The sequence below is a fragment of the Cotesia typhae genome, unplaced genomic scaffold, assembly GCF_013202065.1.
Source record: "Cotesia typhae breed Kobodo isofemale line unplaced genomic scaffold, CoteBio_Ctyphae scaffold_91, whole genome shotgun sequence".
Classification (NCBI taxonomy): domain Eukaryota; kingdom Metazoa; phylum Arthropoda; class Insecta; order Hymenoptera; family Braconidae; genus Cotesia; species Cotesia typhae.
In genome coordinates, this window is record NW_027423781.1 from 1,305,360 (window position 1) to 1,322,251 (window position 16,892).

At 29.5% G+C, this 16,892-nt stretch overlaps 2 protein-coding genes across 4 annotated transcripts in view; both read left to right on the forward strand.

Annotated features, from left to right (window-relative positions):
• The first annotated feature begins 324 nt into the window (after window positions 1–324).
• Window positions 325–9,083, forward strand: LOC141537364 (RUN and FYVE domain-containing protein 2). Of its 3 annotated transcripts, none has more exons than XM_074258325.1 (12): window positions 325–643; window positions 2,056–2,234; window positions 2,295–2,404; window positions 2,476–2,683; window positions 2,754–2,917; window positions 3,145–3,307; window positions 3,375–3,491; window positions 3,662–3,802; window positions 4,600–4,697; window positions 6,324–6,540; window positions 6,627–6,881; window positions 8,785–9,083. In XM_074258325.1, exons 1-12 carry the CDS (start codon window positions 466–468, stop codon window positions 8,926–8,928), a joined length of 1,974 nt encoding a protein of 657 aa, XP_074114426.1. In that variant the 5' UTR covers window positions 325–465; the 3' UTR covers window positions 8,929–9,083. The 3 variants fall into 3 exon arrangements, with proteins under 3 accessions (XP_074114426.1, XP_074114424.1, XP_074114425.1); XM_074258323.1 differs by lacking the exon at window positions 325–643 and adding an exon at window positions 1,161–1,676; XM_074258324.1 differs by lacking the exon at window positions 325–643 and adding an exon at window positions 1,164–1,538.
• Window positions 9,084–10,706: 1,623 nt separating this feature from the next.
• The window catches only part of LOC141537376 (lachesin), a 35,758-nt gene continuing 29,572 nt past the window's right edge, over window positions 10,707–16,892 (forward strand). The window contains exon 1 of the mRNA XM_074258340.1: window positions 10,707–10,825. Coding sequence (XP_074114441.1) covers window positions 10,759–10,825 — 67 coding nt within the window. The 5' untranslated portion in view covers window positions 10,707–10,758. The remainder of the gene's footprint in view (window positions 10,826–16,892) is intronic.

Consider the following 16,892-nt stretch of genomic DNA (forward strand, 5'->3'; position numbering starts at 1 on the left):
ATTTCTTTTCATACCGACAGAAGTTAACAAAGTATTTTTTAAAAAACAAACCCTTATTTTTTTGCTATTAAAATGTTTTTAAAAGTTAAGCCAGCTGACACCTAAAATTTCCGCGCGGAAATTCAAATTTCAAAAATTCAAATTTTTACAAATTTTTAAACAAAAAAAATATGTAATAATAAAATTAATGAAAATTAAAATTAAAAAATAAAAAATTGATGGATTTATAAAGAAATATAATTTTTTTTTTTAAATCAAAGCGCCATTTAAAAAAAGGGACCCCAGATGTCTGGCTAGTGGTCACTAGTGTTTACAATCTGGTGTGTGCTACTGTGACGTGTTTGTAAATAATAGCGAATGAATTGACTTATGATTAGATTTATAGATAGATAAATTAAATAGTGGGTGTTGAAAGTGATTTAATTTGTTAAATAATTGTAATATTAACTTGAAAAAATTAAAAAAATGTCGGAAAATACGAGTGCTGTGTCGCCGTCAGATAAATCTTTGTCTGGGAGTATGCTGTCAGACGATATCGAGGGGGTATCTAGATCACCTTCGACCTACTCAATTCGCGAGGACAAGTGGCCGGATCTTGTAGTTTCTAGGCCTAGGAAACTCGATGCCTGGTGGTCGCCTCGACGTAAGTTTTATTGTTTATTATTTTATTTTATATTTAAATTTATTTTGCTGAAAGTCAACGTTGGTACCTTTTACTCGTCGCCATTTTTTATTTTTTCCCGCTAAAATTTTTGAATTTATTAAATTAAAGTAAAATTTTAACTAAAAAATTATTTTTTTTTTCTTTTATTTTTAGTAGAATTTTTATATTTAATAGAAAAAAATTTGAATTAAATAATGTATTATTCCACTAAAAATTCAACAACCCTGTAAACATGTACAAAATTTTGTAATAATAAAAAATTATTTTAAAATTGAAAAAAAATTATTAATTTATTTTATAAGAAGCTAAAAAAAAAAAAAAAAAAAAAAAAAATTAAAAAAATAAAAGTGAGTATAAAAAATCATATTTAAAGAAAATTTGAAATTTTAAATATAAGATAGGTGGCAGCAGCGATAAATAATAATAAAATTGTGGAATTCCCCGAATATTGATTAAAACAGAGGACACTAGTGCGCTCGGTGGAATCAATATCAAAATTTGGTTACAAAACACAGAGCGTTTAATTGTTAAATATCCTACAATTTAAATATAATTAATAAATAAAGTGTTGTGCGAATTAACTGAGCTTGTAAATAAGAGTCTGCAAGAAAAAAAGGAACAACCGTGAAGAATAATTAACTAGAAAGATTAATGAGACAAGAAACAAACACAAAAATTCGTCCGCCGGGTGACATTCAGCACGGAGGCGCGATGATTGACCAGGACATGGCCGGGGCCCAGGACACAATTTATTTGTGCAATTTCCGTGTCTCCGTCGACGGAGAGTGGCTCTGCCTGAAGGAACTCCAGGACGTCGAGTTCTCGATGCAGGACTCGATGCAGAGGTCCCCTTCGCCGCCTCTGGCTATCAGCGGTATTGAAAAAATTCATCACCGTCATAATGACTCGTGTTTGAGATTAAATCAACAACGGCAATTGCGCTCGCAGTCTGATCTTAAGAATGAGCTTTGCGACATTCTAAGCCCACCGCAAATTCACCACTTCAGCTTGTGTTTGTATTTGTTCAGCTACTTGTTACTTGTACTTGCACTTGTCTGGTGCTGCTTCTTCATATTCTCATTTTTCATTATTTTTGTTCTAATTATCGAATTTTTTTTTTTCTTATGATTTTGTGTGATTTTGTCGAGTCCAATCACTGTCTAGGTTGTCAAAAATTTTTAAGGTCAAAAGTGAAAGTTCAATGTTGAATTTTTTTATTAAATGAGACAGAGATTGAATCTCAGATATTAATTTAATAAAAAAAATTACTAAATTTTCTGAAAACTAAAATATATCTATAAAAAAATTTAATTCCTGTTTAAAAATTAAAAACTTCAAATAAAATATCAATCAACCTAAAAATAAGAAAAAAAAATATTTTAAAATTCCAGCGCGTGATCCAGTCATAATCGAGCGAAGTAACTTAGTAAATATATCAAAACTAATCGTAAAAGAATTGATAGAAACATCTTTAAAATACGGAAGAATGCTCGATTCGGACCACATGCCAATGCAGCATTTCTTCATCGTCCTCGAGCACGTTTTACGGCACGGTCTCAGACCCAAAAAGGTAGACCCAAAATAATAAATTTCATTTTTATCACCCTCATTATCATATTAATTATTCCAGGGTCTTCTCGGTCCAAAAAAGGAGCTTTGGGACATTTTGCAATTAGTCGAAAAGTATTGTCCAGAAGCCCAAGATATCACCGCGAGCATCCGCGACTTACCTATTGTGAGGTACGGGGTCACTTAAATTGATTGAATGAATTTAATTAAACCTTCAATTTCTAATAATTACATAATTATAGAACGGCGATGGGTAGAGCTCGCGCTTGGTTACGGATGGCATTGATGCAAAAAAAATTAGCGGACTACTTAAAAATTCTGATCGACCACCGTGACGATTTGCTATCAGAATATTTTGAACCCGACGCTTTGATGATGAGCGAAGAAGCTATTGTTATCATGGGCTTGCTTGTTGGTCTCAATGTTATTGATTGTAATTTTTGTGTCAAGGTAAAAAATAACCGAGTTTTGTACAACATTCCTCAATAAAGTAATTGTTCAATTGTGATTGGTCATTTAGGAAGAAGATCTTGACTGCCAGCAAGGGGTCATCGATTTTTCGTTATATTTACGCAACAGCAATCACATACCCGGTGATTCTCCGGACGAAGAGCTGGCGAACGACAATATGACCACTGTGCTTGATCAGAAGAATTATATTGAAGAGTTGAATCGTCATTTGAAGTAATTTACCGGTCCCATGATTCTTGATCCTCTGACAAAATATCCCCGGACAAAATTTTATTTTAACAATTATTAATGGTTTTTCAATAAATCATATTTAGTCTCGGAGATATTTTTTTTCGGAATATTTTGACGCAGGATCAAGACGCCTGATACCTATTTATCTGATACTGTAATTAATTAAAGAAATAAGAAATGAGAATGTAAATTGGATGTTCAATTTTTAGCGCTACAGTTAAAAATTTACAAGCCAAAGTTGAATCTCTGACAACGACGAACGCTTTGATGAAAGAAGATCTGTCAATAGCGCGCAATAATATTCTGTCGATACAAGAAGAAAATCGACAGCTGAAAAAAGAACTTGGAATTGAAGTTAAAGACACTGTTGAGGTAATACTGTTGAGAAATTGGTTATTTTTTAATTAAAACAATCTTTGATATTCTGATTCAATTTTAGACGGGAAAAACCCCGATTAAAATCACCGAAACTACTTCAGAAATCGAGGAATTGAGAAGCAGGATTGAGAATGAGAAAAAATTAAGATCTGACGTCGAAAAGGAATTGGCTTTACAGGTTTTTTTTTTTTTTTTTTAGTTTTATAAAAATACTGAGGTAGTTGTCATGAATATATACCTAAAAATCTCTTATATATGTATAGATTTAGAATTTTCTGACGGTATGTCTTAACTACGACACCTACCTTTAGTTAAGAAATAGTGACGATAATTATTTTTTTTAATCAGGTTAGTATGAAATCTGAGATGGAAGTTGCGATGAAACTTTTGGAAAAAGACATCCATGAAAAGCAGGACACTATTATTTCCCTAAGAAGGCAATTGGAGGATATAAAATTGATTAATTTGGAGATGTACAAAAAATTACAGGTGGATTATTTTTTTATTGATTTTATGTTGTGAAAAAATTTATAATATGGCTTGATATGGTTTAAAATTTCCATACATAAAATTTAATTAGTTTTGATATATCCTCATATAACTTTATATGGCCATATGAAGCCATATTTATGGTAATTGATGACCAGATTAAACCCTAAAAGGCCTGGTATGAAAATTGACTGCAACAAAAAATTTTTTCACAGAATTTTTTTGAATAATAAAAATTCCTTTAGCGACTTAACCCATTATTTAGCAGGATTTTATTGATTTATCAGATGAAAATAATTATTAGGATGTATAAATAATTAAACTTGTAGGAATGTGAGGTGGAATTGACGCAAAAAGGTGAGATGGTGAGCCGTCTTCACGCAAAAACGAACCAGATCGGTAAAATTCTAAACAATCTAGAAAAGTATAATCACCTAATGAAAGACTGCGATGGGAAAACGCCAACTACGCCTAGTTCAACAAAAAGTTTTGTTAAAATAAGCCCGCTTTCTCCAAAGTCACCGCCTTCTGCTGAGCTTGGAACTTTCCGGGACAGAGATTTCAGAGCGGAGAAAGCCGCTAAAGTAGAAGTTGATGACAAAGACGCTGAGATTCGCAATTAAACTTTGTTTAATGTTACAAATCATTTATTCTGTTGTCTTAGGCTTAAGCTAAAATCAATCGATCATTATCTAATAATTACTATTTTAACTGTCATTGCTATATTATTCGAATTTAAATTTGTATCAATTGATAAGGCCAAATAAAAAAATTTTTGCTGTAAAAATTCATTTCAGGAATGCGAGAGTTCGCTTAAGCACAAAACTGAAGTTATTGTCAAATTGGAAGCTCAGACATTGTCTATGTCTGAGACCATTCAAAAAATGGATCAAAAGTACGTTTATTGTTTGTTATTTTTTTTATTTTTATCTCGAATTAAGCACGACGTAAATTTATAAGACTGTTGATGTATTTTAATTAGCAATACAATATTAAATAACACCTCAAGTCGAAATTTAAATCGTAGATTCATCGTCGTTAAGAATTAAAAGCATGTAGTTATTTGAATAGTTTTAATATTACTTATTTTCACTCCTTATCGATATGAATCGGTTCAACTAATGTTTTTAACTTTCAATACGTTCAAATAACAATTTTAACATCCAATACGTTGAATCTACGATTTAAATTTTAACTTGGGACAACTTTCAAATTTTCACTAATCTTCGGCTTAATTAATGTTACAGTTATTCGAAATATTTAACAAATTAATACTCTACCCGCTCCCACTAATAAGTGTCATTGTATAAATATTATTATTATTGATAATAAATACGTAAATCAATAAACTGTGTCTTAATTACTTCCTAATGAATTTTTGTTTATGTTAAATTTTTTTAAGCTCCGAGCTTTGATTTTGTATCAAAGTTTTTAATCACAAGATCTTGCATTTTTTATTAGTAATTATCTTTGATTAATAGACTTTTTAAATAGAAGAATAAATTTAGAGATGTCAATTAAACTTGAGGGATTAATTAAAATTAAATGTAGTTTATTTTTTTTAATTTAGGTCATATTTTTGATAGTAATTATTATATTCAAAATTATGATTGTTCGAGTAGACAATCACACGGCGTACTTGATTGAAAGTTATAATTAAATTCTTCTCCAAATTACATCATCCATACGCTCATTATTCCCGTAAATAATATTCTTTGTTTGGTGAAAATAATTTTCATTGTTTGGACAATGTAGAAAAAAAATATTATTTAATAGCGCGATGCATGATTTCTTCTCGTTGAATTGAAATGAAATGGCAAAAATGGAAAAAAAAAAGTTTTTTTAATTACTGTTTCATGACTTTGCATGAAGAAGTTTATTTTTTAATTAAAATTTTTAATTTCTCATTGAAAAGTTTTAGATAAAATGATTACTAAGTTTGTGGTTGCATGAAAAAAGGAAATTTAATTTTCTATTCCTAAATAAATATTTGAATTGAAATAAAATGACCCAGTTAATTCTTACCATTGATTTTTTTCTTTTTACATTATTTAAATAAGTACTTTATAATTAAGTACTAAAATCGATAATTTTAATTTTAAATTTTTAGGGTAAGAAAATATTTAAGACTTTTAAGTTTATTTACTATAAAAACGTTTCATCATCATTATTATTATTATAAATAGAAAAATTTGTAGTTTTTAGTAATGAAAAAATGAACATGATAATAATAATATCAAGATGATAAAAAAAATTTTTAATTAAAATTTTAACATTACAAAATGAATAGGACAATTATAAATTGAAATATCAACTCAAATAATTATCTTAATTTTTTTATTAAATTTTGATGGTAAAAAATGTAAAACTGTGTCATTTTATTAACCAATTAAATAAAAATTAATGTAAATTTTGCATGAGTAAAAAAAAACACGCAACAATATTTTAGTTGTACTTTTTAGCGGGTCATAAATAAAGTAAAAGCAATATAAGAGATAATGTTTTTATGTATGATTTAAAGGTGCAAAGAAATAGACAATGTGAGGTCGGGAAGTGAGGAACGAGCACGGCTGCTGGATGCCAAAGTAGCCGAACGTGAGGCACGAGCCAATGGGGTGGAGAGAGAATTAAAAGTGGAACGCGAGTGGCGTACTTCACTTCAAGAAGCCTCTGTTTCAAGTACTGAAAAGATTTCCCAGCTATTGCAAGAAATTGACCAGCTGAAGAGCGTTCACGAGGTGATAAATCTAATCCCCATCCATTTACTTTTTTTTTAATTTTCTAACAACTATTTATAAACATTTATAATCTGTGATTTTTTTAGAAATATCTGACCCTCCAAGAAGAGCACTACGCGTTACGAGAAATTTGTACCGAGCAAGAACGCACGCTGGAAGAACTCGGCGGGCAATTAAGCTTAGCGAAATTAGCGGCCTGCGAATTACGTGAAGCTGTAGACAATGCGCAATATCAAGCAGCTAATAATGAAGGAACTAATGGTACTCCAACATGGGCTAATGATCGACTTGTTACTAATTGCAAAGGTTGTAATCGAGAATTCAACTTAACTCGTCGTAAGGTAATCAAAACTTCTTAATTACTATTTTACTTTTTTTATATAAAGTTTTACTTTGATTCATTTTCCAACGCTGATATTAAACCCGAAATTTTTAAATCAAAATTTTATTTAATAATAAATAATAAAATTTAAAATAATCCATCAAAAAAGTATTTCATGATTTTTTCGTATCTTTGATAGTAATTCCACAATTTAAAAATAAAACGATCGTCGTAAAAATAATTTATATTTAAAAATAATATCTCTCACTCTTGTAATGATATTGATGGAATATATGGTAATACTGACATAAACATACATATTCACAAGCTCCGTCTGGTCCGTCAATATGTTATGTGATAATAAAGACGTTGAGGATTAGAATCCGGAACTTTAAAATAGAGTTTTTTAGGAGCAAACAGTGGCGCCTCTGATCTCACGCGTTCCAACGCCTCGGACAACCCACTCTCGAGTTATTGCATAATAACACGTTCACGTCGTTACCCTTTTTTCCTTTTTATTTTATTTTATTCGTACTATTTTTAAACTTTTTTACTCCACACCAGATATTACCATACTCGATGTGTTAAATATGCCAGTCCTGTTAAATAGGGGCTTTTGCTGTACCGACAGGAAGCTACAACGCAAAAAGACACAACCCTTTTTTTACCACCGCAGTTTACTTTTTACGGATTTTGTGTCTAAATAACTGACAAAAGATATTACGACATTTTTTTATCAATCCTTTGTCGCTAGAGGGCTTTTCTTGAAAGAAAATTTACAAAAAATTTCATCAAATTTATTCAATAAAATTTTTAATTACTACTTTTACACTGGTATAAGGGTTTAGTTATATTTAACAAGATTTAGTAAAATTAAATAAGCATAATTATAAATGATTTTTATTTAAAGTATATAATTCTATCTTTGAATTTTCGATTCAGTAATTTAAATATAAAATGATCAATAGTCGGCTTTGTATAATAAAATGTCAAAGTAAAATAGTAATTTAAAAATGAGATAAATGTTCGCGGTAGAAAGTATCCTTGGAAGGTGATAAGACATAAAAGTAAACTCCTTTAAAAAAGGCTAAGCGGTTGAGTGTGTGGTTCCGCATCTGGCGGTACTCCAAATTCTCTCAAGGGTTCACATTCAGATCGTAAGTCACCAGCAACGGGACGGTTCAATAATTAACTTTGCGGAATCGGTTATCGGTAAAGAAAGTTTATTCCAGGACGGGAACAAGGACGATATGGGTAATAGTGTCGAGTGGAGAGTCGCCGAAGAGAGAAACCCCGAGCTTATTTATAAGATTCAATTTGCATGTACTCGTTTTATTTAAAAATAATAATAAAAAAAGAATTAAAAGTATTTCGGGAATAATGCCTTCAGTTCCGGAGCGTTAAGCTCTATACCGTCTTTATACATAATGGGCATGCTCTTCCGCAAAACTGTGAAAAGGGGAAAATCCGTAATCGCTACAATTTATGGTTTCTTTTCTTCGCTTGCTTGTACGACCACCATTATTATTATTATGATTATTATTACTCTGCCAGTACGAGGGATATTACACTGTTTTTTTTTTTTTTTTTTTTTTTTTTAACTGAACTCGCATTTTTTCACTTTAATATCAACTTAATCATTATTTTATTGCTTCCAGAGTAAGAAAATTTTTAATGGAAAGACAATGCATTAATAAAATGTTTTTTTCTAATAGAATTATTAATTTAAGAAATTAATAAGATTTTTTTAACTTCCCTTTGAAAAAAATTGAAAATTTTTCAAAATTTGGGAAGTTTAAAATAAATCATTGGAAAATTAAATTATTAATTCGAAATTACAGCGAATTAATTACAATCCTGATTGCACTTAAATTTTTTTCTTTAAAATGTAATTGATTATCAATTGAGTCTTATATTTGCAGCACCATTGCAGAAATTGTGGAAAAATATTCTGCAACGCTTGCAGCGACAACACGATTGCGCTGCCGAATTCAGCGAAGCCAGTACGAGTCTGTGACGAGTGTCACGTTTTTCTGGTCGGTCGGTACTCGGTTCTCACTCCTTAATACAACGACTGAACAAGGAATTGCAAGAATAAATAATTATGAAGATTAAAAATAAAAAATAAATTTTATGAGAATTGGAATATTTTTTTTATCGACTTAATTTTGTAAATCTATTTATCTAAAAAAATAAAATAAAATAAAAGCTAAATTGAAAAACAGAAGGGATAAAAATCATAAAATTAATTAATTAACCCTCTATTTGATTACTCAAAGTTTATTAATTAAAATAGTTGGCCAGAAAAGTTTTATTTTTGCCTTACACCCGATCGAGCAAATTAAATGATAGTGGGGGCTTAATAGGCACGAGGGGATGATGTAAGTTTAAGTTGAGTTAGGAGTGTGTTAAAGCGTGAAAATAGATAGATTGAGGTGCCCAAAAGAGGGTAGAGGAGCTAAAGTAAAGAGAGGAGGAAAAAGGAAGGAGGCACCAGTGAAGAGTGAAGAGTGAAGAAAATTTATCGTCATGTATCCCTACTCTTATGTAAACTCGTTTGCTCTACTGTCTATGGCTATGACTTCAGAAAGCTCGTTAGCTCCGCGATACGTTAACGAAACCCTTTTGTAAATCAACTACAAATTCACATTGATTATTTGATGTTAGTGCAGTTTTACACACCCGACATTTTAAATTATAAAAACTTTTTTTTTTATAGTCAAATTTACTCTTCAAAATTTATCTTAAACTTTTTTTGAGCTCTTCAAAGTGCCCTTGAAATTTATTTCTAAAATAATTTTTATAAATTTTTCTGCTTTATTTAAAATATGATAAAATTCTTAAAAATTATTTTTTGGTTCAAGAATTTTTCTTTCGATTCAAGTCAATTTTTTCTACAGTGGACAAAAAAGATATTGAATCCTAAAAATCGCTCAAAATGCTTGTGAATCTAATCGATAATTCTGGTTGAAACCGCAACATGCTCAACATTTAAATAAACCAGCAAAAAATAATGTTCGCGGTACTGCAATGATCAAAATTTAAACGGGAAGTGAACTGGTATTATCACACCGGTCAATTTATCAAAAATTTATAACTTTTACATTTTTTATCTGCTATTTGTGATTTATATCATAATTCTATTTTTATTAACATATGTATGTATATATAATATATAGGTCAGTCCGCGAGTAGAAGCCAAGATTGAGCTTTGTTTAATTGAGCTGTTGCTTTAAATAACTTATATTTTTGATTTGTTCTTAGACTTTAAGAAAAGTGCCACGTATCGAGTAAAGCTGTGACAAACTTTTATAGTCTTTCTTCCGTTTCCTTTAAAAGTAATCGAGTTGATTTATTCACAAACTTTTGTACTACATTTATTTTTGGATTAAAGAAATAATTATTCAATCTTGATCAACAATTGTCAATTTTTCTATGACAGAGCTCTCAATAATCGTGAAAAAAAATATATATTTATATAAATAAATCAGCAAAAACAAATGAGTGATTGAAAGACAGATGACATCAGTCACCCTTGAACAATGGACCCCGTCAGAAATTCCCTATAATAACCTTGTCTCTCAATCTAATTTAATTATAGAAATGATCTATGACATCTCAAGTGATTGATTACAACCTACCATAACGTATTTAAATAAAACTATATCGGAAAGTTTACTTAAATTTCAAAATTATAGACAAGGAAGGAATTATAACTAACAGAGGGCTAAGTATAGTTTCGATAAAATATTTTAAATAATTAAAAAGTTGTTACTCAACCCAGTTGAGGGGTGATTTCGTGCGCAGTCGCTCTGTTTGGCGGGAGAACGTTAGCTCTTAACTCTGGACGATATCAGGACTCAGTTGATGTTCGCGCGTCAACCTGTGACGTTACAATGTTCCTACTTGTGTTTATTGTCTGTGTGCTTGCTTCTGTAAATGCTTTTACTGATCCAGCCGCAGGTGAGCTTTTTATTATTCATTTGTTGTTTACTTTTAATTATTACTTACTATCCGGTGCTTCTTTACTTTTTTATTTATTTATTAACTTTTAATTAAGCTTCGTTATTTACTTGGACTTGAGAAGTAGCTCAATTTATTTGGGCTTAATTTAAGCTGTATAATTTCGATTTTAATGAGTGAGAAATAATTTTTTTTTATAATTTTTAGATTGATTTTAGAAGAAATTTTATTTTTCAGAGTAATTATTTAGTTTTTTTTTTTCTACATTAAATTGAATGAATAAAAATATCTTGCAATCTCTTTAAAACACCTTCATTTATTCAATTGTAAAAAAAAAAGGTTTAAATAAATGATAATGTAAGTAATAAAATTAGCATTTGTTTTACAAATATATTTAAATGAGTGAAAAAAATTAAGCGAGTTAATTAGTAAAAATAAATGAGAATCTAAGAAGTTGATAAGGATCATTGGGCACTCGGGGCGGCTAGTCTATTACTCACTTGTCGCGGAGTAAGTTACTCCATAAACAAACTAAATATAGGGGTAAAAAGGGCCCGCTCGGGGGCTAGATAAAATACAAACGTATCGAAAAGCTGATCTATTGTTTATAATCCGAGTTAATTAATTATTTATAAAAAAAACCGGTACGATGAACCTTAGCGTGATAACTTAACAGAGAACCACCCACTGCGAGGCATCCGCTTTATTCAAATTAAAAAAATTTTTATTTTTGGTTTAGCTATTGTAGAAAAATAAAATAAAAACTCGGAGGTTACTTTGTTACGTATTTTTACTGGACTAACGAACGCTGGAAAGTTTTACACAAAAAAAAAAAATATTCATAGACATATTACTTGTGGAAATTTAACCCCTGACTGTGTGCTCTCTGGGGAGGGAGCCAGCGGGTGAGTGAATGAGTGAGTGTTCCAGCTCGGGAGTTTCTGCCAGCGATAAATTCACTTTGCAGAGTGGTTCAAGACCCGTGTATGCCTGCCGACGAGTGTAGTCACCAATCTCTAAGATAATAGTCCCTGTTCACGCCAAGTACTCTTTCGATCCGATTTAACAGGCTTCATTTCCCCCTTAATTTCCAATCTTTTATCTATTATTCCTTTTTTCTCTTTTTAGTTAAACACTGACGATGTACTTGCTAGTGAAGTAATTACTTCAGCTCTGATGAGAACTGAGGAATTTAGATGATTTAAATTGAGCTAATTTTTTTATTTTTATAATATTATTACTAGCAACCTTGCAATCACTGTATGTGACTGCCGTGACTTGTGGAATATGAATAAATAAAATTTTGCTTTATTAAATAATGACTTCAGTTGAATTGCACTGTACTTTATTAAATATTAACGGTCTTAAAGATATAAGCTCATCCCGATGTTACACTCATTAAGAGCTTTCATTTAAGTACCTACATGAATTTTTGATATATTTTTCATACATACATATATATATATATATATACATATATATTAGGGTGGGTCAAAAAAATCGAATAATTTATTTTTGATTTTATACTCTGAAAAATAGGTTCGTAGACACCTAAAAAGAATTCTCTCCAAGTATAAGCTCTTAATTATAACGGGAAGGTCCTCCGCTTTGCGGGTTTCTATTTTTTTCGAATAATCAGATAAAAAAATTTATATCTCGCTTCCAACTGCTTGGAAAAATATTCCGTGGCATAGATTTTGTGAGAAATTGAATGCTTTACAAAAAAGGTCTCTTATGACTTTTTCAAAAACTCAACCGATTAAAAGATATTCATAGTTGAAGTTTGGCTATTTTAAGGAAAATATTCGTTTTTATTATGAATTTTATAAGTCGATGAAAAAAATTATTTCGGATTGCGGAACTCATGATTTTGTAGGAAATTTACTGCTCTACAAAAATGGTCTCTTATGATTTTTTGATTAAGTGAAGCCGTTACGAGATATTCATCGTCAAACATTAACGAATATCAATATTTCCAGTTTTTGATCAATAATTCGATAAATTTTAATTTAAACTATGAGTTTCAGGAAAATTTACATAAATTTGAGTTTCGATCGATAAAGAAATGTTATAAACAATTTTTTTAATATTGTTTTCAGTCTTGAGCTTGTTTGATTGCATTAAAACAAGAAATTAGAGCATTTTTTTCGACATATAGCCAATGATTAGTTTAATTTGAAGTGAATGACATATTTCTTTGTCAAATTTAATATGAAAAGTATTGAATCAAGTGAGAAACAACCAGTATTTAACTTTTTTATAGATAAATTTTTTATTGAATTATCAATTGCAATATAATTGTCTATATTTTTAACATAACAGTACGCTATTACTATAAATAATTTCTTTTATTACAATTTGGGAATGTTTTTGATGTTCTTTGACAACTTGCAATAAGTACTGGAATTGTTCTTCATTTTTGTCAAGCATTGATTATATTCACTGACTAATGCAACAGCTCGCTCTGCTGAATCATTGACAACTTTTAGTTGTTGAAAGTATTCTTTATTTTCGAGATAACTCTCATTAGTAGGCCATAATTCAACATCGACATCAAGAAAGTCATACGGTAGATCGAAGATTTTGAAAAGAATTAATGACTTTTTAGACACAAAGTCACTCAGAGTTCTCTGCGCCAATGAATTCAAATCTTTTTAGCAATTACAAATCTTTTAGCTTTAGAATCTGTACCTTCACGAGTATTAACAGCTTCAACAATACTTTTTTACTTCTAATGGAACGCCATCGTCAAACAGTGATAAAATGGCAAGTTCATCGCTCAAATACCATAAGTGCGAAATCATTTTTTCACACGTAGCTGAAGAAATCAAAGGATTGATATGTTTGTACTCCAATAAATTTTTCATAAACTGCAAGTCATGATAAGCAGCAGTTGTTGCAGAAGTTGATGAAAACCAAGCTTTTAAATACAATGTGACTATAAAAATACAGAAATGACGAAGACCATGCAATTCTTTCTGAGAGAGTTTGAATTCATCTCTGAATAGATACATTTTCAAACTATAAATGGCCTTAGCCATCCATCTAGCATGATGAACAGCACCAGGACGTTTGAAAGAAATCTTTTCTTGAGGCATTTCTCCAAGGAAAATCAATGATAATTCCAATAATTCTTTATCTAACTTATTATAACATTTCTTTATCGATCGAAACTCAAATTTATGTAAATTTTCCTGAAACTCATAGTTTAAATTAAAATTTATCGAATTATTGATCAAAAACTGGAAATATTGATATTCGTTAATGTTTGACGATGAATATCTCGTAACGGCTTCACTTAATCAAAAATCATAAGAGACCATTTTTGTAGAGCAGTAAATTTCCTACAAAATCATGAGTTCCGCAATCCGAAATAATTTTTTTCATCGACTTATAAAATTCATAATAAAAACGAATATTTTCCTTAAAATAGCCAAACTTCAACTATGAATATCTTTTAATCGGTTGAGTTTTTGAAAAAGTCATAAGAGACCTTTTTTGTAAAGCATTCAATTTCTCACAAAATCTATGCCACGGAATATTTTTCCAAGCAGTTGGAAGCGAGATATAAATTTTTTTATCTGATTATTCGAAAAAAATAGAAACCCGCAAAGCGGAGGACCTTCCCGTTATAATTAAGAGCTTATACTTGGAGAGAATTCTTTTTAGGTGTCTACGAACCTATTTTTCAGAGTATAAAATCAAAAATAAATTATTCGATTTTTTTGACCCACCTAATATATATATATATATATATATATATATATATATATATATATATATATATATATATATATATATATATATATATAATATATTTATATAAATATATCAAATGTATTAAAAATTGATGTGGGTACTCAAATGAAAGCTCTTATTGATTGTAACATCGAAATGAGCTTATATCTTTAAAAATGTCATTATTTCTTAAGATACAAAGTCATTTCCTTAATTATTGACATTTTTACAGATATAAGCTCCAGGTCAAGACTTTTCCAACGATACCACATTTAAACGTAAAACCTAATTTATCATATAAATACACTGACTACAAAATTTTGTTTATTCTCTTAATAATATAGATTATTTTATTTTTTTTTTTTTTTGAGTTATACAATGTTTTTGCGATAAAAGTTATTGTTCGGGATATCATGAGACTTCAAGAGCAGAAAAATAAATATAAAAAAATTATGAAAAATTTTTATATTTTTTTTGTTATATTTTTGCTTTGATTTCTGTCACGGAAATTATTGGAATGACAAGAGTAATTATTCTGTCGGAATTTGTGACAATCGTTTTATTTAAATATGCTATTTATTTTTGTTTTTATTATCATTATTATTAATAATAAAAACAAAAGCTAAAAAAAATTTCAAATATCTAAAATAATTAAATTTCAAGTGATCAATCAAAAAAATGAATTTTATTAATTTCCACTAATAATTAAATAATAATAAAAAAAAATATAATTGAGTGGTGATAGAAATTAGATTAAATTACTAGCAGAAGCTTTCATCCTCATTATGGTGACGGTGACATTGAAACGCTTTAGACAGATATCAGGCTTGCCGTCTTTTACGTCAAAGACAAATTTCCAAACGAATAACATCATTTGCCTAATTGTGATAAATTATATAACAACATTTACATTAAATAATTTGGTAAATAATTTATCTTATTTCCTTTGTCTCTACTATATGCTATATACTATGTAATACTTAGTATATATAGTAATATACTAATACTTAGTATATTACTTTATACTTGGTATAAAGAGTATCAAGAGCTTTGTGATTCTTGTCGTTACATTTTTAATATAATGAGAACTACGAACTTAGTGATGTTTATGAAACATTATATATTTTGTATTATTATTTGCTGTGTATTTCTTTATAAAAACAATCACATTATTGCGCCCGTATACTACCAAAGAGTTTATTTATTCACCAGTTAATTTTTAATTCAAAGACAACAACTTTGGTGAACATTGTTTACTCATTACCGAAATGGAAATACCAATTTTCGTTATTGTTATTATTATTTAAAATAACATAATACATTTTTTGTACCTGCATTTAAGTCGATTTGAAGTTTTAGTAATGATTTTACCCGAAACTGGACTCGAACCCTGATCGGTCCACGCTCTTATTAAAGGGTGGTCTTAATTCGCTAATACAGCGGTCGCATAAGAAGCTTATTTATCAAATTTTTCTATCAAAAATAAATATACTTAAAAAAGAAATACAAACAATCTTTTAAAAAAAGATTAAAAATTATTTTTATTTAATAAACTATATATTGAAAATTTAATTATCCTCTAGCGAGAAGAATTAGCGATCATGCGCTACCTGTCGGAGATTTCTGAAACTAAATTCAATCAAAAAATTTTAAATGGCCATATAAGATCATTTTTTGACTAAAATAAGGTTTTTTAAAAAAAGTGGCAGGATAAAAAATTCTTATATCAAGTTTTATTCGATAAATAGCTTAATTAGCTGAATTGAAGAGTTGTCAATATTATTTAAGTTCCAATGAGTGGCATTGCATAGAACAAAACAATTGAATAGGATGCAGACACGTAGGCTTAAATTAATTACTATCTTTCGATTGTTTGTGAGTGATTTAACGTCTGACTGGGTCTAATTCGCAAACACGAGCCACCGGTCCTTGGACAACACTCGGTGGTATGTTTATACAGTAAATCGGTTTAAACCTATCGCCGAGCCTCAACTAAACTCAACACAATCATGCTAACCAACCGAATATTTAAGGATAATTTCACACGTTTATCTCTCTCATCCTCACGTATTTATCCGCGAACCAAAAACACAACTACACATCGACCACCATCGACCACCGGTATTACGCCCCGAGTACTCCAATTATAAACTTCTAAAGCAAACAGAGAATTTTAATAACTGAAATGATTTCTCCGTCACAAAACATATATATCGACACATAATGTTTACTTTGTTTTGTAATTTTTAAAAATTATACCGAAGAATTAATTATGCAAATAAAATTATCAATTGCGCTCATTTCTCACCTCCGTTAAAAAATAAAGAAG

Bases quoted from the DNA above. Each gene is read 5' to 3' on its own strand.
- LOC141537364 (XM_074258323.1), top strand. From the start codon at position 1,316: ATGAGACAAGAAACAAACACAAAAATTCGTCCGCCGGGTGACATTCAG. The intron at 1,677-2,055 runs GTTTGTATTTGT...TTAAAATTCCAG, and splicing joins AATTCACCACTTCAGCTTGT to CGCGTGATCCAGTCATAATC. The intron at 6,882-8,784 runs GTAATCAAAACT...TTATATTTGCAG, and splicing joins TCAACTTAACTCGTCGTAAG to CACCATTGCAGAAATTGTGG.